We start from the raw sequence: 23,537 nt of genomic DNA, 5'->3' as shown, positions 1-23,537 counted from the left end.
GGAGAAAGGGGAACCCTCCTACACTGTTGGTGGGAATGCAAGCTGGTGCAGCCACTCTGGAAAACAGTATGGAGGTTCCTCAAAAAGTTGAAAATAGAGCTACCCTACGACCCAGCAATTATGACCCAGCAATTGCACTACGAGGTATTTATCCAAAGGATACAAAAATACAGATTCAAAGGGGCACACACACCCCGGTGTTTATAGTAGCATTATCAACAATAGCCAAATTAACTATGGAAAGAGCCCAAATGTCTGTCAACTGATGAATGGATAAAGAAGAAGTAGTATATGTATATAATGGAATACTACTCAGCCATCAAAAAGAATGAAATCTTGCCATTTGCAATGATATAGATGGATCTAGAGAGTATTATGCTAAGCAAAACAAGTCAGAGAAAGATAAATACCATATGATCTCACTTGTAGAATTTAAGAAACAACACAGATGAACATAGGGGAAGGTGGAAAAAAAGAGGACAGCAAACCATAAGAGACTCTTTAGGATTGAGAACAAACCGAGGATGATGGAGGGAGGTGGGTGGGGGATGGGGTAACTGGGTGATGGGCATTAAGGAGGGCACTTGTTGTGATGAGCACTGGGTGTTATATATAAATGATGAATCAGTACATTCTACTCCTGAAACCAGTATTACACCATATGTTAACTAGAATTTATTTTTTTACTAACCAGAATTTAAATGAAAACCTGAAGTAAAAATAATTGAAAAAAATAATAAAATACTTAAATGCTGCCAAGGACTTTGCTGCTTTTCACGCACTCTGGTTCTCCTGGACAAAAAATGGGCATGCCTAGGACATGTAAGTAGACCACAGTTCCGGAAGAGCTGGGGTGATGCGGACCTGGGGGAAGCCTCTGTAAATAATCACAGGTTGATGAGGAAATCTACTCCTTCATGATTATACTTTCTGCTGTATGTTTCCAATGTTAAAATATCAGCTCTCAAAGAGATCCTTAACTGGCTACACTCCAGGACAAGCACTGCCACAACTTCCACGACCGCTCTTGTCGGGAGCCTCTTGGGAACTTCCCTGCCAGGCTGTCACGGGCCCGTCCTCCCTGCTGCTGACCACATGCAAATCTTGGCGAGGTCTTGCTGGGTAAAGCACTGCCTGGTGAGCTCTCCTTCTTCCTGCCCTCCTGCCGGGTGGTTATTATAGAGGGCAACTTGTCCTTTCGGAACCAGGGAGCACGGCAAGCCTGGCTGACTGTCCCGGGTGTACTGCTGTGCAGTGACTCCCGGGGACAGCCTGACGACATCCTAGAAATGGCTCTGAGCTCCCACCCTTAGAGTCAGTCCATTCGTTCACCGTGGCTGTTCACCGTGGCTGAGGCAAAGCATCCCTTGATCTTTTCATTCTTTGGAGACTGGAATTTTCTTTTCAAAACAACCCTTACTATTCTTTATAACGTTGTATCTAAATAAATGAAAGGTAGGGCAGAGAAGTGAGTATCGGCCACATGGAGTGAATTGCCTTAGGGATGGCTGTGTTTATGGCAGACATAGATAAAAATAGATGAATTGAAATAAGTCAACCAGCAATTTAGCCAGTTTTCCTCAAAGGCACAGGAAAAAATTATCACAAAATTATAAGTACCACACATAACCTTTAATTTTAATTGTTCAGAAACAATCCTAATTTCTTCTAAGTCACAACTTTTAAAACTAGAAATAAGGTTCGATAGCTTGGGTTATAAGATTTGATCTGCTTCAAATGAGGATACCTTATAAAAATATTGTGGTTCAGAAATACCTGAGTGCTTCTACATGGCTTCAGTGATTGTCACAATAAACCCTCAGTAGGTAAGGGTCCTCTAGATTTAATAGTTAATCCCAGGGTACAGAAAGAAAAATGAGATGCAGAAAGGTTAAGGATCAAAGGCAAATTTAGGAGTTTAGGAGGCCCATGTGACACGCAGGAATCAGAACCCAGGTTCTGTCCCAGGACGCTGAGACCATGTCCTGAGCTGAAGGCAGACACTTAACCAATTGAGCCACCCAGGCGCCCCTAAAACTAAAATCTTAAAAAAAATACTTTTTTGCTGAAAAAAAATATGCTAACCATCACCTGAACTTTCAGTGAGTCACAATCTTCTTGCTTGTGGAGAGTCTTGCCTCGGTGTTGATGGCTGCTCACTGACCAGGGTGGTGGTTGCCGAAGGCTGGCCTGGCTGGGGCAATTTTTAAAAATAAGACAAGGAAGTTTGCTGCACAAATTGACTCTTCCTCATGAACTATTTCTCTGTGATGCTATTTGATAGCATTTTATCCACAGCAGAACTTCTTTCAAAATTGGAGTCAAACCTCTGAAATCCTGCCACTGCTTTATCAACTAAGTTTATATCATATTCTAAATCTCTGTCATTTCAACAATCTTTACAGCATCTTCCCCAGGAGTTGATTCTACCTCAATAAACGACTTTCTGTGCTCATCCGTAAGAAGTGACTCCTCATCCGTTCAAGTTTTATCATGAGATTGCAGCAATTCAAAATAATAATAATGAACAAGTTTGAAATAGTGCAAGGATTACCAAAATGGGACACAGAGATATGAAGTGAGCAAATGCTGTTGGAAAAATGGTGCTGAGTTGCTCGATGCAGAGTGGCCATAAACCTTTGATTTGTAAGAAGTGCAAAAAGTGAAGCACAATAAAACAAGGTATGCCTTACATCCACATTTTATCATTTCCATATGTAATCACTACTTAAAAAGTATTAATGAGATATTTTACCTTTTTCTCACACTAAGTCTTCAAAATTTGGTACGTATTTCACACTTACTTTGTTTCTTAATTTGGATGCTAAATTTCCAGCCAAAATACTTGCTCCATATTTAGATTTCATAAAATTTACATTTGAAAAAGTCAATTCACATATCCAAGTTATTGTGAGCATACTTAAAAGTTTTCTAGTAACTGAGTTAAGAATCGATATTTAATTAAAATTTTAAACAATCAAAAGTTCCTCAGTTGCACTAGGTACAGTTAAAGTGCTCAAGAGTCACATGTGGCCAGTGGCCATTGTATTGGGCAGCACTGATTTAAAGAGCCACAGGATGTTTGCTTAGAGTGTTGATACTAACGGGATGGCATTCAGAACAGATGGTTTGTAATCTCTTCTCAAAACTAAATAACTTTCTTGTAGCTTAAACTATCCACTGTTTTCATCAACATATTATACATAATTAAAAACCTTCCTAATTATGTTTTCTCATAATATGCCATGTTTTCTAGTAAACTTTAAACTGCATTTAGATTTTATGTATAAATGCTTTCTGTTGAATTATGAAGAGGTTTATATGAATTCTAAAATGTTTCAGTCAGTCATGCACCTTTCTCCAGTGCAAACACTGTGGTACTACAAAGTGTTAAGCCACCCCCTACAACCAGTGTTAGAAAGGACATCCCACTATATTTTTTACAGAGCAGTAACTCCTTGAATATTATTTAAATGGAACAGATCCTGGGAATCAAAAAGTGAAAATATTTTTATGCCTATGCTTTAGCTCTCCAGTTTACTTCATTATTTCTTTACAAGTTGAATGTTTTAAAAATAAAGGCTAAACACATAGGTAGTAGACTGAATGATGGCAGCTATAGAATTTTGTATTTAACTTAAACCTTTGTGACCCTTGAAATTACAAAACCCAGTGATCAAAACAGATGCTCAAATGTTTACTGAAAATGAGTAATTAATTCTGTGCTCAAACTGGTGCAAATGCTAGAGCCCGTGAAGTGTGTGTAAAGGTGCCTCCTACACCTTGGACCTCATGCCTCCAGCTTGGTCCCGCAGCTCCATCGCTGCGATTGCCGAGAGGTGCACTTCATCGGGCCCGTCTGCTAAGCGCAGAGTCCGCGTTAGGGCATACCTGGAAAAACAAAAGGAGCAGGAATGGCAGGAGTTATCAACGAGGAACATACTTTAACGTCAGTCACTCTGACTCTAAGCCAAGACTATTCATTTTTGAAATCTTGCCAAGGCAGTGATAAGAGCACAAAGAGAATCAAGGAAAGTAAGTCCAAGGGCACGTGAAATGCCACCAAAAGTTCTCACTTTGGGGAGAAGAATCTTAAATGGCTCAGTGCAATGGGCTTAATCTCAGTCTTGGTTTGCTTTAGGGTTCTAGAAGTTGCTAGAACTAAGAGATATCTTAGGTAAGCCACAGGGAGTGAAGTATAAATATGTAATACTTACATATTATACATATTTAGTACTAGATATTTAGTTCTTAATGGTTAAAAATTGATGGGAAAACTGGTGGGGCACCAGACTCCTGTTTCCAGTGTGGGAGAGAAGGTGGCAGGGGTACTGTGCGGTGACGGGCACTGGAGAGTGTTCCTTGACTCCCAGCAACCAGAATCTGGACAGGAGATGGTCACTGGCCTGAGGCATCCCTGTGGAGGTGGCAAACAGTCCTAAGGACATACCCAAGCCTGGCTCTGGGTGCCCTCTGCCATCTGTGCTCCTGCATGATCATTCTGGTTTCAGGGTGAACCCCCAGTGCCATTTCCTCACTAGCTCATGAACCCCAATGGACCCCCTTGGTGTAAAAGTTGACATCATTGAGCGAAATGATAACTGTAATCATAAGAGCAACTATTTATTGGTGCTGGGTACCTATATTACCTCATTTAGCCTTGAATTGTACTTTTAGTATCTTTCTTTCCTTGTGAAACAATTAGGGTCAAGGCAGCTGTAGATTTTTAATTCCATTCCAAGCCTGTCAAATGTAGATGATTACTAAGTGACATCTACTTACATGTTAGCCAGAGGGTAATCCTGGGAAACACCTGCACCTCCACACACTTGGATCGCCCGGTCAATAATTTTGCAGACGGCCCGAGGGGTGGCCACTTTAATCATCGCAATCTACATTAGCAAGATATAAAAAGAATGTTCCTTTCTTAGACAATACACAATGTGGCAGAATTTGATATAATCTGTATTTTCTTTGTGAAATGAGACAAGGGAACTTTCCCACATGAATTCATCACTCAAACAGGATCTTTGATGGAAGCCAACAAAGAGACCCGTTGTAATGAGGCTAATAATGGCCATATTTCAGTCAATATAGACATTCCGGAAAGAGATATCTCTTCCAAATCATATTTTATTATTTATGACTTGCCTTGTTTCCAAAAGGATTTAAGGCGGCTGATAAATCACATTCATCACCTTAGGGATCATAAAAAGAATTCAAGAGCCTTCATTAATCAGTTTTCTCTTAGCAATTTTTATTGGTTTTTAGAATTAAATGATTACAATCTTACTCCATATAAGCCAGAAACATAAAAAGATAGGAGATGAGACGCATCTTTTACGAAGCATTTATACTACATGGTAGCAAGGTCAGATACTTTGCCCAGGGCCACATGGCAGAAAGTGACATAGTGGGTATAATTCCAAGTCTGTATAGTCTTGGATTTCCCTCCTCCCTGTTGCTGCATCTCGAGAACGCTGAAGATATTCTATATCCTGAAAATCATTCCCTAAAGCAGGCAAGTGAAAGGAAAACTAGCAAGTGACATATATTTATAATCTTGAAACCCAAATCACAGAAATTGTTTTCAATATTCTGAGTGCCATCAAGGCACCACGAAACCTGAAATGCCCAGTGGGTGAAAGAAACTGAAGAAGGCTTGGCAGACAGTGGTCCAAGGGGCCTCACCTCCTTCCTAGTGCCAGCCCAGCCCAGAGTGTCAATGCTGTGCGCGGCTTTCAGGATCAACAAACGTATCTTCTCAATGGCAATGCGGCTTTCAGCAATCCAGTGAGCCACAACCTCCTGCAGGGGAGCAAAGAGCAGCAAAAAGGAGGAGTGGCTAAGCTGGCATGAGTGCATATCTAACACGACCTTGTAGCTTGGTGAAACATTCTAGGCCAAGGACTCTTCCTAAGCCTTACTCTGTTTTTTAATGGAAGAGTTAATTCATTTGATATATACCAGCCAACCACGTACTTGTGCAATGCTAAAGTTAACACTGCCAGACTTTAGAAAGACATTTTATTTGCTCAGAAAAATAATTTATTTTGGATATCTTGATGTCTGACGGTCAAGATGGCTGAACTGAGCAACCATCTTATTGCTCTAACATTCCTCACTGGCCCTCCTGAATGCTAATCTCATAGTCTCATTGAAACTTGGATAATTGTCTGATGGTGAACTTGCTTATAGACAATTGAGATGACCCCCAGGACAATGTCAGTGTGGGGAAGGTGCAGCAATCCTTTGTTGTGTTATTATTTAGCAACAATGACCTTTACCTTTGGTGAACAGTTCTATGAATTGTACCACATGTATAGATTGCTGTAACCACAATCAAGATACAGAACAGTTCCATCTCCCCTTAGAGCTGCTGCCCCTTTTTAGTCACACCCTCCCCAACCCCTAAACTCTCACAACCACTGATGGGTTATCAATCACTATAGTTTTTGCCTTTTTCAGAATGTCATATAAATGGAATCATGTAGTATGTATTTAGAGACTGGCTTCTTTCAGCATAATGCTTTTGAGTATCACTGACCAAGCTGTTCTGTGTACCAACTGTCCATTTTTATCAATGAGTAATATTCCATTGTAAGGATGTACCATTTTGTTTATCCATTCACCTGCTGAAGGATATTTGGGTTGTTTTTAGTTTTTGGTGATTATTAAAAGAGCTTCTGCAATCATGTGCATACAAGTTTTTGTATGACTATACTTTCATTTTTTAAAGCAGCTGTGGGGAACGGAAATACTAGATCATCTGGTAAATGCTTACAAGAAACTGTCAGTTTTCCAGACCAATTGTACCATTTTGCATTCCCACCAGTAGTGTATAATAGTTTCAACTGCTCTCCAAACCATTGGCACTTGGTACTGTATTTTTTTTTTTTATGTATTAGTCATTTTAACAGTATGCAGAGCTATTTCATGGTAGTTTAAATTTGCATTTCCCTATGACTAATGATGTTGATCACCTCTTGATGGGTTTATTTGCCATCTATATATTCTCTTTGGTGACATGTCTGTTCATGTCATTTCCCCACTTTTTAAATTGGATTGTTTTCCTACTGCTGTTTAGAGAGCTCTTTATTAAGGATACAAGTCAATTGCCCCATGGGCAATTTGCAAATATCTTCTCCCAGTCTGTAACATTTTCATTCTCTTAATAGTGACTTTCAAAGAACAAATGTGATTAAATTTAATGATATCCAATTTGTCAACTTTTTCTCTTATGGGTTGTGCTTTTGGTGCATGTCTTAAGAACATTTTGCCTAATCTTGTCACAAAGATTTATCCCTATTTTTTTTTTCCCAAAAGTTTTATAGCTTTACCTTTTACATTTAGATCTATGATTTATTTGGAGTTAAATTTTGTATGAGGTGTGAGGTTTAGGACAAGGTTCATTTTTTTTTTTTTTTTTTTGCCTATGAATGTCCAACTATTCCAACACCATTTACTATAAAGATTAATCTTTCCCCATTGAACTGGCTTTGTACCTATATAAAAAATTGTTTGACTCATATTTTTATGAGTCTATTTCTGGACTCTGTTCTGTTCCAAAGACCTATGTGTCTCTCCTTTTGCTAATACCACACAGTCTTCAGATTAGGTAGTGATCTGCCTCCAACTTTCTTCTTCTTCAAATTGTTTTTGTTATTTTAGTTTCTGTGCATTTCACATAATTTTTAGGACAGGTTACCTATATCCACAAAAATGTCCTGCCAGGATTCAGACTGGTATTACATTAAATCTGTAGAAGAATTTGAGGACAGCTGACATCTTTACTATATGTCTAACAGTCCACAATCACAGTATTTATATTTATTTAGGTTTTATCAATTCTAAAATTTTTAGCATTTGGATACTACACGTTTTGTTAGATTTGTGCCTTTTTAAAAGTGTATTATAAATAGCATTTTTAAAATTTCAGTTTCCAATTGTTCATTGCTTGTATATAGACAAAAAATTGATTTTGTGTGTTGATCTTGTATCCCATGACTTTGCTAAGCTCTATTATTTCTGGGAAGGTTGTTTTGTTTGGTAGATTCCTAAGGATTTTCTAACAATCATGTTGTCTGTGAACATGGACAGTTTTACCTCTTTTTTTCCCCCAGCTATATGTACTTTCTTTTTCTTGACTCACTGCATTGGCTAGGACTTCCTCTATGATGATAAATAGGAGTGGTTAGAGTAAACATCCTTGCTTTGTCCCTAATCTTGGGGGAAAAGCATTTAGTCTTTCATCATAAGCATGTTAGCTGTAGAATTTTTTAGATGCTCCGCATTGGGTTGAATAAATTCCTTTCTATTCCTAGTTTGCTGAGAGTTTTCCATTAGGAATACATACTGAATTTTGTCAAGTGCTTTTCTGGATCAACTGACATGATCATGTACTTTTTCTTTTTCAGGCTAATATGGCAGATTACAATAATTACTTTTCTTAGTAATTGATTTTTGAATATGAATGAGCCTTGCATTCCTGGGATAAATCTTACTTGGTTGTGGTATAATATTCTTTTTATATATTGCTGGACTTTATTTCCTAATAGGTTTTTGCATCTATATTGGTCTAGTTTGTTCTTATCTGGTTTTGGATTAGGGCTATTCTGGCCTCATAAAATGAGTTGGCAAGCATTTCCTCTATTTCTACTTTGTGGAAGAGATTGCATAGAATTGGTGTTATTTCTTCTTTAATTATTTAGTAACATTTACCAGTGATACCATCTGGGCCTGGTCATTTCTTACTTCAGGAGCTTTTAAACTATGAATTCAACTTCTTTAATAGTTGTAGAATACTCTATTTCGCCTTCAGTGAGTTTTGGTAGTTTATGAATCTTGACAAATTGGTCCATTTCATCTAAGTTGTTAAATTTATATGCTCTGCACACATGCCTGAATGTGTGGGTTCCAAGGCCCACATTTGGAGTCAGGGAGCCTCCACTTCAGCTCCAAGACCCATTCCCCAATCCAGCTTTTCCCAGAGAGTTCTGCAATGTAGCTTATAGGTGCCTACATAGATTAATAATGTTGTTACTTCCAGTGACTTCTACTTCCAGAACGATGAAATAATAGATGCACCTTTCCCTATTCCTCTTGCTGAATACAACTAAAAACCTGGGCGTTATTTATAAAACAAACATTGGAAGACTCTGATAGGTAAAGAGAAGGAAGCAGACTGGCTAAGCTAAAAGAACAACATGGTAGTGAGTTCCCTGGGTTTTCTTTTTCTCTAATACATCCCAGAGTTGGAGCTGAAAAAGTTAACAAACTGAAAATGCCTGTGAGCACAGACATAAATTTTTGAAAAATACCCCCAATAAAAGTCTATTCTATTTAGCTGAGGGTTTGGGTAGGGGCAGCATAGCAAAACAGAAAACTTTTAAAAGTCACCAATCACAAGGAAAGAGACCAAGAGAGGAAGAAAGGAACAGACAAGAACTACAAAAACAACCAGAAAACAATTAGCAAAATGGCAATAAGAACATATCAGTAAATATTTTAAATGTAAATGGTCTAAATGCTCTAATCAATCACAGCATAGGGTGATGGAATGGATAAAAAAAAAAACCAAAACAAAACAAAAAAGAAGACTCATCTATATGCTGCCTACAAGAGACTCACTTCAGACCTAAAGACACATACAGACTGAAAGTGAAGTGGTGGAAAAAGATATTATCTGTGAATGGAAGTCAAAAAAAAAAAAAAAAAAAAGCTGTGTAGCAATAATTAGACAAAATAGACTTTAAAACAAAAACTGGGGGTGCCTGGGTGGCTCAGTCGGTTGGGTATCTGCCTTCGGCTCGGGTCATGATCTCAGAGTCCTGGGATTGAGCCCTGGGTCAGGCTTCCTGCTCAGTGGGCAGTGTGCTTATCTCTCTCCTTCTGCCCCTCCCCCTTCTCGTGCACTCTCTCTCTCTCAAATAAATAACTAAAATCTTAAAAAAAAAGAAAATAAAAAAAAATAAACTGTTGGGCCACCTGGCTGCCTCAGTCCTTTGAGCATGTGACTCTCAGGGTTGTGAGTTTAAACCCTACATTGAGCATGGAGCCTACTTAAAAACAACAACAAACCATAACAAGAGATGAAGGGCATTATATAATGATAAAGGGATCAACTGAACAAGAGGATAGAACAGATATAAATATCTATGCAACCAACACTGCAGGACCTAAATACATAGGGCAAATATTAACAGACATAAAAAGAGAAACTGACAATAATACAACAATAGTAGGAGACTTTAGCACTCCACTTACATCAATGGATAGATCATTGAGGCAGAAAGTCAACAAAAAAACAGTGTCTTTGAATGACACATTAGACTAAATGGACCTAACAATACACAGGGAACACTCCATCCAAAAACAACAGAATATATATTCTTTTCAAGTACACATGGAACATTCTCCAGGATAGATTACATTAGGCCACAAAATAAGTCCCAATAGATTTAGGAAAATTTAAATCATATCAAGAATCTTTTCTAAGCACAGTGGTATGAAACTAGAAATCAATTACAACAACAACAAAAAAAGGAAAAAACACAAACATGTAGAGGCTAAACAACAAGCTACTAAACAACCAATGAATTAACAAAGATATCAAAGAGGAAATTAAAAAATACATGGAGACAAATGAAAATGAAAACACAATGATTCAAAGTCTATGGAGTGCAGTAAAAGCAGTTCTAAGAGGAAAATTTATAGTAATATAGATCTAGAAACAAGAAAAATCTCAAACAATCTAATCTTACACCTAAAGTAACTATGAAAAGAACAAATAAAGCCCTAAGTTAGTGGAAGTTAGGAGATAATAAAGATCAGAGCAGAAATAAAATTGATAAACCATTAGCCACTCATCAAGAAAAAAAACAGAGAAAACCCAAATAAAATAGGAAAGAGAAGGAACAGTTGACACCACAGAAATAAAAAGAATTAGAAGAGACTACTATGAACAATTATATGCCAACAAAATGGACATCCTATAAATGGATAAATTCCTAGAAACATACAATCTTCCAAAAATGAATCAGGAAGAATGGTTACTGGTAATGAAATGATTCAATAATAAAAAAATTCTCAACAAACAAGAGTCCAGGACTAGATGGCTTCACAATTCTACCAAACATTTAAAGAAGAGTTAATACCTATTCTCAAACTATTCCAAAGAATGAAAGAGGAAGGAAAGCTTCCAAATTCTTCCTACAACACCAGCATTATGCTGAAACCAAAACCAGATAGACACTACAAAACAAAACTACAGGCCAATATCCCTGATGAACATAGATGCAAAAATCCTCAACACCACATTCAACAATACAATAAAGGATCATCAACCACAATCAAGTGGGATTTATTTTGGGGATGCCAGTATGGTTCAATATCTGCAAATCAATCAATGGGTATACCACATTAACAAAATGAAGGATAAAAATCATATGATTACCTCAATAGATGCAGAAAGAACATTTGACAATTCAACCTCTGTTCATGATAAAAACTCTCAACAATGTGGGTATAGTGGGAACGTACCTCAATAGAATAAAGGCCATATATGACAACTCCACAGCTATCATACTCAATGGTGAAAAACTGACAGCTTTTCCCCTAAGATCAAGAATAAGACAAGGATGTTCACTCTCACCGATTTTATTGAATATAGTAAATTAATACCCATCCTTCTCCAACTAGTCCAAAAGATACAAGAGGAAGGAAAACTTACAAATTCATTCTATAGGGCAGTATCATCCTGGTACCAAAACCAGATAAAGACACCACAAAAAAAAGAGAACTACGGGCCAATATTTCCAATGGATATAGATGCAAAAATCCTCAACAAAATAGCAAATAGAACCCAACAGTACATTTAAAAAATCATTCACCATAATCAAGTGGGATTTATTCCCAGGATGCAAGGGTGATTCAATATTTGCAAAACAATCAATGTGATACATCACATCAATGAGAAAAGATAAAAACTGTCTGATCATTTCCATAGATGCAGAAAAAGCATTTGACAAAGTACACATCTGTTCATGATAAAAACCCTCTGCAAGGTAGCCTCATCAAAGAAAACTGAAATCTCAGCAAAGAAGTAGAAGATATAAAGAAAAACCAATTAGATATTTTATAGCTGAAAAATGAAATAGTTTTTTTTAAAGATTTTTATTTATTTATTTGACAGAGAGAGACAGTGAGAGAGGGAACACAAGCAGGGGGAGTGGGAGAGGGAGAAGCAGGCTTCCCACCGAGCAGGGAGCCCGACACGGGACTCAATCCCAGGACTCTGGGATCATGACCTGGGCCAAAGGCAGACACCCAACGACTGAGCCACCCAGGCGCCCTGAAATAATTTTTTTAAAGATTTATTTTAGAGAGAGAGAGCGAGACAGTGAGCGGGGGGGGGGAGAGGCAGAGGGAGAAGCAGACCCCCTGCTGAGCAGGGAGCCAGACCTAGGGCTGGATCCCAGGACCCTGGGACCTGAGCTGAAGGCAGATGCTTAACTGACTGAGCCACCCAGGCACCCCTGAAAAATATAATAATTTAAATAAAAAGCTCAGTGGATGGACTCAACAGCAAAACAGTAGGGACAGAGGAACAAATCAGTGAACTGAAAGATAGGACAAGAGAAATTGTCAAATCTGAACCACAGAGAAAATAGACTGAAAAATATTTTTGAAAGAATACCATCTTAGGGACCTGTGAACTAAAACAAAAAAATCTAACATTCATGTCATCAGAGTCCAAGAAGTAGAGAAAGAAGGAAAGACTGAAAAAATAAAGAAATAGTGGTGAAAACTTCCCAAATGTGACAAGAGATAAAACCTACAGATTTAAGAGGCTGAGTGAATGCAGAGCAGGATAAACTGAAGAAATTCATGACAACACATATCACAATTAAACTTCTAAAAAATGACACAACTGTAAATGCAGCCAGAAGAATGACACCTCACCTAGAGGGGAAATGTGTATGTGGGAAAGAAGAGAGTGGTACGATATTTTTCAAGTACTAAAAGAAATGTCAACACAGAATCCTATACCCAATGAAGATATACATCAGGAATGAAGGAGAAATCAAGATGTTCTCAAAGAAAAACAAAAAATTTGTCACCTGTAGATTCTTAAAGAATGGCTAAAGGAATTTCCCTAAACAGAAAAGATAAAAAAGGAACCTTAGGAAATCAGGAAGAAAGAATGAACATAGTACGAAAATATATAGCTAAATACAATTGGTTTTTCTTTGCTTCTTGAAGCAAATTTAACTGTTTAACAGTTAAAGCAAAAACTGTAACACTGCGATGTCATTTTAAATTTATATAGAAGAAATATTTAAGACAATTATATTATAAATGAAGGTTAAAGAGATTTAAATTAAGGGAGGTAAAGTTTCTATACTTCACTAAAACTGGTAAAATGAGGACACCAGTAGACTGATAAAATATATGCACTTATACAAATATGTATATATTTCTATAATGTAATACCTAGACCAACCACTAAAAGAGCTATACAAAAAGGTACACTCAGAAACACTGTAGATGAATCAAAATGGAATTCTAAAAATGTTAAATTAATCTAAAGGAATGCAGGAAAAAGAAAACAAATGAAAAACAGAGAACACAAAACAAAAAATTAAATGGCACACTTAAGCCATAACATGAATTATTACAAAGACTGATAGAGTGGATTAAAAAACATGACACACCTAAGTGCCAACTAGAAGAAATTTACTTCAAATATAATGATATAAGCAAGTTGAAAACAAAACAAAATAAATAAAAAATATGTAATATAAAAAAATATGTAATATGCAAACATAATCAAATGAAAGCAGGACTAGCTATATTACTCTCAGATGAAGCAGACATCTGAACAAAGAAAATTACCAAAGACAAAGAGGGTCTTTATACAATGATAAAAGGGTAAATCCATCAAGAAGTAGCAATCCTAAATGTGTATGTATCAAACAATGGAACTGCTGAATATGTAAAACAAGAACTGATAGAAATGAAAGGAGCAGTAAACAAATCCACAATTCTAGCTGGAGACTTCAATACCCCTCTCCCAACTACTGACAGAACAACTAGACAGAAAATCAGCAAGAATATAGAGGAATTCAACAACACCATCAAGCAATAGGATCTAATAGACATTTATAGAACATTCCACCCAACAACAGAATACACATTTTTTTCAAGTGTCCTCAAACATATAGTAGGATAAACCATATCCTGAGCCATAAAACAAATCTCAACAAATTTGTAAGAAATGAAATAATACAGTTTCTTCTGTAACCACAATGGGATCAAACTAGAAATTAAGAACAGAGTAACAGGAAAATCTCCAAACACTTGGAAACTAAGTAACACACCTCTTAAATAATTCGTGTGTCAAAGAAGAATCTCAAAGGAAATTGAAAAATACACTGAGCTGAATTAACATGAAAACGCAATATATCACAATTTGTTGGACACAGGTAAAGCAGTACTGAGAGGGAAATTTAAAAAACACACATTAGAAAAGAGGAAAAGTCTCAAATCAGTAATCCACACTACCATTTCAAGAACCAAAATAAATACAAAGAAAGCAAAAGGGAGTATATAATAAAGAGCAGAAATCAATAAAATCAAAAAAAGAGAAAAATCAATGAAACGAATATCTTGTTAATATTAAGCCCTAATATAACAATTATATTTTATTGTTTTGTAAATTAATAGTTAATATATTTTATATTCTTTGAAAAGATCGGTAAAAGCAACAGACCTCTAGCAAGACTAACAAAGGAAAAGGTAGGCACAAATTACTAATGTCAAGAATGAAACAGGGGATATATCACTAAAGACCCTGCAGACATCAATAGAGTAACAGAAGATTATTGTGAACATCTCTAAACAATAAATGTGACAGCTTAGATAAAATGGACCACTTCCTCAAAAAATACAAACAACCACAACTCATCCAATATAAAATAGATAAGTTGAATAGCCCTGTAACTATTAAGGAAATTAATCTTTAAAAAACTACCCCGGGGCGCCTGGGTGGCTCAGTTGTTAAGCGTCTGCCTTCGGCTCAGGTCATGGTCCCAGGGTCCTGGGATCGAGCCCCGCATCGGGCTCCTCGCTCTGTGGGAAGACTGCTTCTCCCTCTCCCACTCCCCCTGCTTGTGTTCCTACTTTCACTGTATCTACCTCTGTCAAATGAATAAATAAAATCTTAAAAAAAAAACAAAAAACAAAAAACTACCCCTCCAACCCCAAATCTCCAGGCCTAAATAGTTTCATTAGAGATTCTACCAAATGTTTAAAGAGTAATTAATACCAATCTAGACAATCTCTCTCAAAAAGTAAAAGAGATGGGAACACTTCCCACATCCTTTTGTAAAGACAATACTATCCTAATATCAAAAGCAGATAAAGACAGTACAAAAAACAAAAACAAAAACTACTGACAAACATCCTTCATGAATCCACATGCAAAAATCCTTAACAAAACATTAGCAAGTAGAACTCAGCAAAATATAAAAAACAATTACACACCATGACAAAGTAGGGTTTATTTCAAGGATGCAAAGCTGGTTCAGTATTTGAAAATCAATCAATGTACTCTACCATATTAACAAGGCTAAAGAAGAAAAATCGCATGGTTGTATAAATCAATGCAGAAAAATTATTTGACAAAATTCAATTCATTCATGATAAAAGATAAAACTTCTCAGAAAACTAATTATAGAGGGAAACTCGACAAAGAATATCTAAAAAACCTACAGCTAACATTATATTTAATGTTCCTCTAAGATTGAGAACAAGCAAGGATAATTCACTCTCCTCTTTCTTATTCAATATAGTGTTGGAGGTTTTAGCTAGTGCAATGAGGCAAGAAAAGGAAACAAAATATATATGTATCTGAAAAGAAGAAATAAGACTTTCTCTTATTTACAGATAACATCATGGTCTACAAAAAAACCCGATCTACAAAACTAAGTGAGTTCAGCAAGGTTGCTGAATACAAGATAAACATACAAAAATCAATTATATTTATATATAGTTATATATTATATATACTTATACATATATTTATATATACTAGTAATGAACACATGGAGACCGAAATTAAATGCACAATATCATTTATAATCACTCAAAAAACTAAAATACTTAGATGTAAATGTAACAAAACACACATAGGATTTGTATGCTGAAAGCTGCACATAGACAGTAACAGAAATCAAAGAAAAGCTAAATGAGTGGAGAGACATACTGTGTTCACAGATTAGATGACACAACATAATAAAGATGTCAGTTCTTCCTAAACTGATATATAGGTTTAACACAATTCCTATCAAAATCCCAGGAGGATTTTTTTTTTTTGAAGATAAGATTATCCTAAAATTTATATGGAAAGGCAAAGGAACTAGAATAGCTGAAATAATTTTGAAAGAGAATAAAGTGAGATGAATCAGTCATCCTGATTTCAAGACTGATATATAACTATAGTAATCAAGACTGTGTGGTACTGGCAGAGGGGAAGACATAGATAAAAGGACAGATCAGAGAACCTGGAAACAGACCCACACAAATATGCCTGACTGATTTTTGAGAAAGGTGTGAAAACAATTCAGTTAAGGAAGGATAGCCTTTTCAACAAATGGTGTTGGAGCATGTGAACATCCATAGGCAAAGAAATATACAAAAATTAACTCAAAATAGATTGCAGATTCAAATGTAAAACTTTTAGAGAAAAATTATAGGAGAAAATCTTCAGGCTCTAGGGCTAGGCAAAGTGTTCCCAGACTTGAGACTAAAAACACAATCCATAAAAGGAAAACTGACAAATTAGAGCTCCTCAGGATGAAACACTTTTGGTCTGTGAAAGACCCTGTTAAGGGGATAAAAAGATAAGCTACAGAGAGGGAGAAAATATTTGCAAGTCAACATTGGCAAAGGACATTATCTAGAATATATGAAAAACTTTCCAAACTCAACAGTTAAAAAATAACACACACACTCAAAATTCGGGTAGAACACGGGCATAAGATGTGAACCAAAGGATATAAGACGGCAAATAAGCACATGAAAAGATGTTCAACATGACTAGCCATTAGGAAAATATAAATTAAAACCACAATGAGATATCACTATAAATCTATTGGATGGCTTAAAAAAAACAAAAACAAAAACAAAAAAACCAAACAGTGACAACACCATATGCTGGTGGGGATGTGGAGAAAGTGGATCATTCATACACAGCTGGTGAAAATGAAAAATAGTTTAGCTACTCTGGAAAAGAGTTTGGTGATTTCTTTAAAAACTGAACAAGCTACTCCCATATGACCAGCATTCTTGGGCATTAATCCCACAGAAATAAAGACATGTTCACACAAAAACCTATATGTGAATATTTATAGGATCTCTATTTGTAACATCCACAGACAGGAAACAACCCAGATATCCCTCATCAGGTAAACAGTTAAACTGTGATAATCAATACCAAGGAATACTACCCAGTAATAAAAAAGGAACCAACTATTGATACACATAACCTGGATGAATCTCCAAAGAATTACACTGAGTGCAAAACACCAACCCCAAAAGTTTATATATTGTATGATTCCATTCTTGAGATGATAAAATTCAAAAATGAAGAACAGATTAAAGATTGCCAGGGGTTGATAAGGAGGTGATGAGAATGAGGAAGGGGGTGTTGCCATGAAAGGACAAGATAAGGGATCCTTGTGGCAATGAAAATGTTCTATATCTTGAATATATCAGTGACAATATCCTGGTTCTGATGTTGTACTATAGTTTGGCAAGATGTTACCATTGGGAGAAACTTAGGGAAGGGTATAAGGAATCTCTCTGTATTACTTTTTACATCTGCATGTGAATCTACAATGATTTCAAAATAAAATTTTTAATTTAAAAAATTGGTACTTGCTTCTTAATTGTCTTAGTGAGTTTTCTCTATTTGTCAGAACTTGGAAGAGAAGTGGGGAGGTAAGTGGAGAATATAGAGACCAAACCTTATCATAAATCCCACAAGCAACCAAACTTCAGGATTCAGCAGTGAAACTCAGGAAACAATGACAGATGCTTCTGGTTGGCCATAAAGGGTTTGTTGTTGTTGTTGTTCCCATTCCTAGTCACAGAACTGTTGTTTACAGTGGAGAACAGTATTTGTTAAGTTTGACCAGCAGCCAATTACAGTGCTATTATTTGAGCCACATTAACCTTCCACAGTCATTTTTATGCTTGGTTATGTTTGCTCTAGTACCTTTCTTAAAGAGTGGATATTTGATCAGTTTCCCTATAACAGTGACATTCAATATGATAGCTGCTAATAACCACATGTGGCTACTGAGCATTTGAAATACGCCTCGTCTGAGCTGAGATGTTTCATAAGTGTGAAATATACACCCAATTTAGAAAAATCAGTAGTTTTTAAAAAAGAATGAAGAATACCTTAATCTTTTTATATTGATTTCATGTTGAAATGATAACATTTTGGATATACTGGGTTAAATAAAATAGATTATAAAAATCGATTTCATCATTTCTTTTATTTTTAAAAAATGTAGCTACTAGAATTTTTTTTTTTATTTAAAGCCTTTTTTTTTAATGTTCAGTTACTAGAAAATTTTAAATTACATTTGTGGCTCAAATTACACTTGAGTCTATTGGATGCCTCTGGAGGTTGAAACAAGGTAACAACTCCAAACAAGCCCCAGCAGTAAATATCTTTGTGATGACTGTAAAGCTAGGTGATTATAACTTCATGAACAGATCACAAATACATTTATTTCTTAGCTTTTGAATAAAGGAAAGTGTTCTTCGTTGGGTCTCTACCAACCCTAGATTTGCTGAAGAGCATTCAGTGGGCAGAAACTGAGTGCTCTAAGGAGTTGCCATATTTATTTACTAAGACATTATTTTGATACAGAACTTTTTGCTTTAGTGCCTGGAATAATTTAGAAGGCAGCTGGAAAGAGTCTCCAAATTCAGGGAAATGGAATGTAACTTACACAAACTGAAAAAAAAAAAAAAAAATCTGGCTCAGATTTTTGTTTATGACATGGCTCCACATCTCCTTTGCTTCTGCCAGATCATTTTCTTTGTGCCAAATGCAAGAAGTTTTCAGTGAAGGGAGGCATATTTTTGAAAAGCTCAGGCTTGTTCTGCTTGATACATTAACTTACAAAAAGCAGGTGGGAAATTTCCCTCTAGTACAGTGTTAAAAATATCTGTCATGCAATCAGACAACAAAAAGAAATAAAAGGGATTCAAATTGGCAAAGAAGAAGTCAAACTCTCTCTTTTCGCAGACGACGTGATACTTTATGTGGAAAACCCAAAAGACTCCACCCCCAAATTACTAGAACTCATCCAGCAATTCAGTAATGTGGCAGGATACAAAATCAATGCACAGAAATCAGTTGCTTTCTTATACACTAACAACGCAACTGTTGAAAGAGAAATTAAAGAAACGATTCCATTTACAATAGCACCAAAAACCATAAGATACCTCGGAATAAACCTAACCAAAGAGGTAAAGGATCTATACTCTAGGAACTACAAAACGCTCATGAAAGAAACTGAAGAAGACACAAAAAGATGGAAAAATATTCCATGCTCATGGATCGGAAGAATAAACATTGTTAAAATGTCTATGCTACCCAGAGCAATCTATACCTTCAATGCCATCCCGATCAAAATTCCAATGACATTTTTCAAAGTGCTGGAACAAACAATCCTAAAATTTCTATGGAATCAGAAAAGACCCCGAAATGTCAAGGAAATGTTGAAAAAGAAAAACAAAGCTGGGGGCATCACGTTGCCCGATTTCAAGCTATATTACAAAGCTGTGATCACCAAGACAGCATGGTACTGGCACAAAAACAGACATATAGACCAATGGAACAGAATACAGAACCCAGGTATGGACCCTCAACTCTATGGTCAAATAATCTTTGACAAAGCAGGAAAAAATATGCAATGGAAAAAAGACAGTCTCTTCAATAAATGGTGCTGGGAAAATTGGACAGCCACATGCAGAAGAATGAAACTCGACCATTCTCTAACACCATTCACAAAGATAAACTCAAAGTGGATGAAAGACCTCAATGTGAGACAGGAATCCATCAAGAGCCTAGAGGAGAACATAGGCACTAACCTCTTTGACATTGCCCACAGCAACTTCTTTCAAGATACATCTCCAAAAGCTAGTGAAACAAAAGCAAAAATGAACTTTTGGGACTTCATCAAGATAAAAAGCTTCTGCACAGCAAAGGAAACAGTCAACAAAACAAAGAGGCAACCCACAGAATGGGAGAAGATATTTGCAAATGACACTACAGATAAAGGGCTGGTATCCAAGATCTATAAAGACCTTCTCAAACTCAACACCCAAAAAACAAATAATCAAGTCAAAAAGTGGGCAGAAGATATGAAAAGACACTTCTCTGAAGAAGACATACAAATGGCTAACAGACACATGAAAAACTGTTCATCATCATTAGCCATCAGGGAAATCCAAATCAAAACCACACTGAGATACCACCTTACACCAGTTAGAATGGCAAAAATGGACAGGGAAAGAAACAACAAATGTTGGAGAGGTTGTGGAGAAAGGGGAACCCTCTTACACTGTTGGTGGGAATGCAAGTTGGTACAGCCACTTTGGAAAACAGTGTGGAGGTGCCTCAAAAATTTAAAAATAGAGCTACCCTATGACCCAGCAATTGCACTCCTGGGTATTTACCCCAAAGACACAGATGTAGTGAAAGGAAGGGCCATATGCACCCCAATGTTCATAGCAGCAATGTCCGCAATAGCCAAACTGTGGGAAGAGCCGAGATGCCCTTCAACAGATGAATGGATAAAGAAGATGTGGTCCATATATACAATGGAATATTACTCAGCCATCAGAAAAGATGAATACCCAACTTTTACATCAACATGGATGGGACTGGAGGAGATTATGCTAAGTGAAATAAGTCAAGCAGAGAAAGTCAATTATCATATGGTTTCACATATTTGTGGAACATAAGGAATAACATGGAGGACATTAGGAGAAGGAAGGGAAATATGGGGAGGGGGAATTGGAGGGAGAGATGAACCATGAGAGACTATGTACTCTGAGAAACAAACAGGGTTTTAGAGGGGAGGGGGGAGGGGGGATTGGTTAGCCCGGTGATGGGTATTAAGGAGGGCACGTACTGCATGGAGCACTGGGTGTTATACGAAAACAATGGATCATGGATCACTACATCAAAAACCAATGATGTATTGTATGGTGACTAACATAACATTAAAAAAAAAAAAAAAACAATGACAAAACAAGAGCGTACCATACATTTCAAACTCAAAAAAAAAAAAAAATCTGTCATGAAACTTAAGGAGAGTGCTTTTATGTGTTCAAGATGTCTGTGTATCAACCTCTCCGTGTCCTCGCTGCATCTTGCTCCAGGGTTTGGTGGCAATCTTGAAAAGAGAAAAGTGTAGGAACGGAAACTAATGCCACGAGCAACTCTTTAGCTCCTACTCAGAGTAGCATGGAGTTGTATCCACGGTCCCAAAAGTTCACATCTTCTTACTTCCTTCCCACAGTGTCCATCCAACAGCTGAACTCCTTGCCCTCACCATATACTAAAGGGGTTGCCCACAAATTATTCCTAGGTGTGGGCCATAAAACAGGCTTTATTTTTCTGTAAGAACAATGTTACAACTAAATCACAGATATGCTGAATAATATTTCACAAAAAGCAAACACAGCCTATAGGAATTTTTGTTTTGTTTTGTTTTTAATTTTTTTATTGTTATGTTAATCCCCATACATTACATCATTAGTTTTAGATATAGTGTTCCATGATTCATTGTTTGTGCATAACACCCACAGCCTATAGGAATTTAAGGTAAAAAATATACTGTGAAATTTTAAAAGATGCTCACAAAGGTACTTTACAAGGGGACCAATGTACTAAAATATCCATGTCCAGCAAACACAAATACAATTTTATCACCCCAAGTTTGACCTAACACTAAAATGTTAGCAATCCTAAGTACAGAGTATTTAAAAACAATTTTTCTTGCCTTCCTAAAAGTTAGAAGGGCTTTTGGGAGATGATTTGAATATCCCACTTATAAAGTTTTCCAAGGAAGTCAGAATTACAACTTCTTTTCCCTCTTGATAAATATTCTCTAATTTTGGTTATATTGCCCACATGTAACTATATTGTTTATTGTGCTTTGTAAACAACAGACTCCGTAGTACTTAATTTATAGATGGGAATTCAAAAAATCATGAACATCCCACCAATATTGGTCCCATTTCTACTTGCATTTCTCCAGTAACAGGGAACTTGCTTCCTACAGAAGCAGTCCATTCCATTTTTAGATCTCTCTCCTTTCACTGAGTTTTAGGTTATTTTCCTATAGTTCCTCATGTATTACTAATTTCCTTCAGAAAGCCAAAGAACAAGGCAAATCCCTCTTCCTTATGCCAGCCCTCTCATATCCACAGAGTGCTAATGTACTGGGTTCTCTAGAGAACACAAGTCTGAGAAAGTTGAAGGAATTGTCCATACTCTTTGTGCTGTGTTGAAGCACATTAGGAATTAACCTTACCAAGTTAAAAATCTCTCATCAAACTACATTTAAGTACAGACAAATACACTTTGTGGAAAAAAAGTATCTTATTTATGTAGAGGAGATCTCCCTATGATCAAGTAATGCTGTTTTGTTTCAAGGTCAGAGTGCATCAGGCTATAATAAATTCAAATAAGTAATCATCCTTACGTGTGAAAACAGTTTCTTCTTAAAGGCCACCCTTTGTGTTGCCCGTTCACACATAATCTGCAAAGCGCGTTCTGCCACTCCTACTGTTCTCATACAGTGATGGATTCTGCCAGGTCCAAGGCGGCCTTGGGCAATTTCAAATCCCCTACCTTCACCTGTAAGAAAGAAAGGAGAACATGAAAGTGGCCACAGCCCACACTTTGTTATTTACACAAATCTTGAAAAATGATGAGCTGCCCCCTCAATGAGAATGGCATTCTGGTAGGAAAAAAGCTCTATAATAACATTCATTATTTATGGAATTCTGATTTCTATGTTTTTTAAACCATCATTGTTAAACATTTTAATCCAATTTAAGAACTGTTTCTTGAGTACCAACTGTGCATATATTTTATAAGTGCTGCAGTGGTTACAAAGGTAGATAAGACATAGTCCCTACACTAGGAGTTCAGAATCCAGAAGTGGGGACAAGGATGCTAGAGATAAGGGATATGGAGGAGAACAAAGAAAGGCAAAGGAGAGACAGATTGTATCCTGAGGGTCTGGCAGGCAGCAGGGGCTTGTTGAGTGGATGCGGTGAAGAACACAAAACCTTTCTGAAAGAAGTGCCACTCGAGATGTTCTCTGAAGGTTGGGTAGGATTCCAATAAGCAAAAGGATGAAGTCATTCCAGGCATTCAGTATGCAAAGTTATTTAAGCTTCTAATATGTTTATATATAAAACTTGAATTCAGAAAG

The 23,537-nt window shown here is 36.6% G+C and overlaps 1 protein-coding gene across 1 annotated transcript in view; it reads right to left on the bottom strand.

The window, feature by feature from the left end:
- Positions 1-1,624: 1,624 nt before the first annotated feature.
- The window catches only part of ACAD11 (acyl-CoA dehydrogenase family member 11), a 99,155-nt gene continuing 77,242 nt past the window's right edge, over positions 1,625-23,537 (bottom strand). Inside the window, exons 17-20 of the mRNA XM_032408692.1 lie at positions 22,800-22,954; positions 5,692-5,808; positions 4,783-4,892; positions 1,625-3,891 (exon numbers count right to left, since the gene is read on the bottom strand). Coding sequence (XP_032264583.1) covers positions 3,777-3,891; positions 4,783-4,892; positions 5,692-5,808; positions 22,800-22,954 — 497 coding nt within the window. The 3' untranslated portion in view covers positions 1,625-3,776. The remainder of the gene's footprint in view (positions 3,892-4,782; positions 4,893-5,691; positions 5,809-22,799; positions 22,955-23,537) is intronic.

This window comes from Phoca vitulina, unplaced genomic scaffold (assembly GCF_004348235.1).
Source record: "Phoca vitulina isolate PV1807 unplaced genomic scaffold, GSC_HSeal_1.0 scaffold10, whole genome shotgun sequence".
NCBI lineage: Eukaryota > Metazoa > Chordata > Mammalia > Carnivora > Phocidae > Phoca > Phoca vitulina.
The sequence above is the reverse complement of the archived record's forward strand: the minus strand, read 5'-3'. Positions and strand labels throughout refer to the sequence as shown.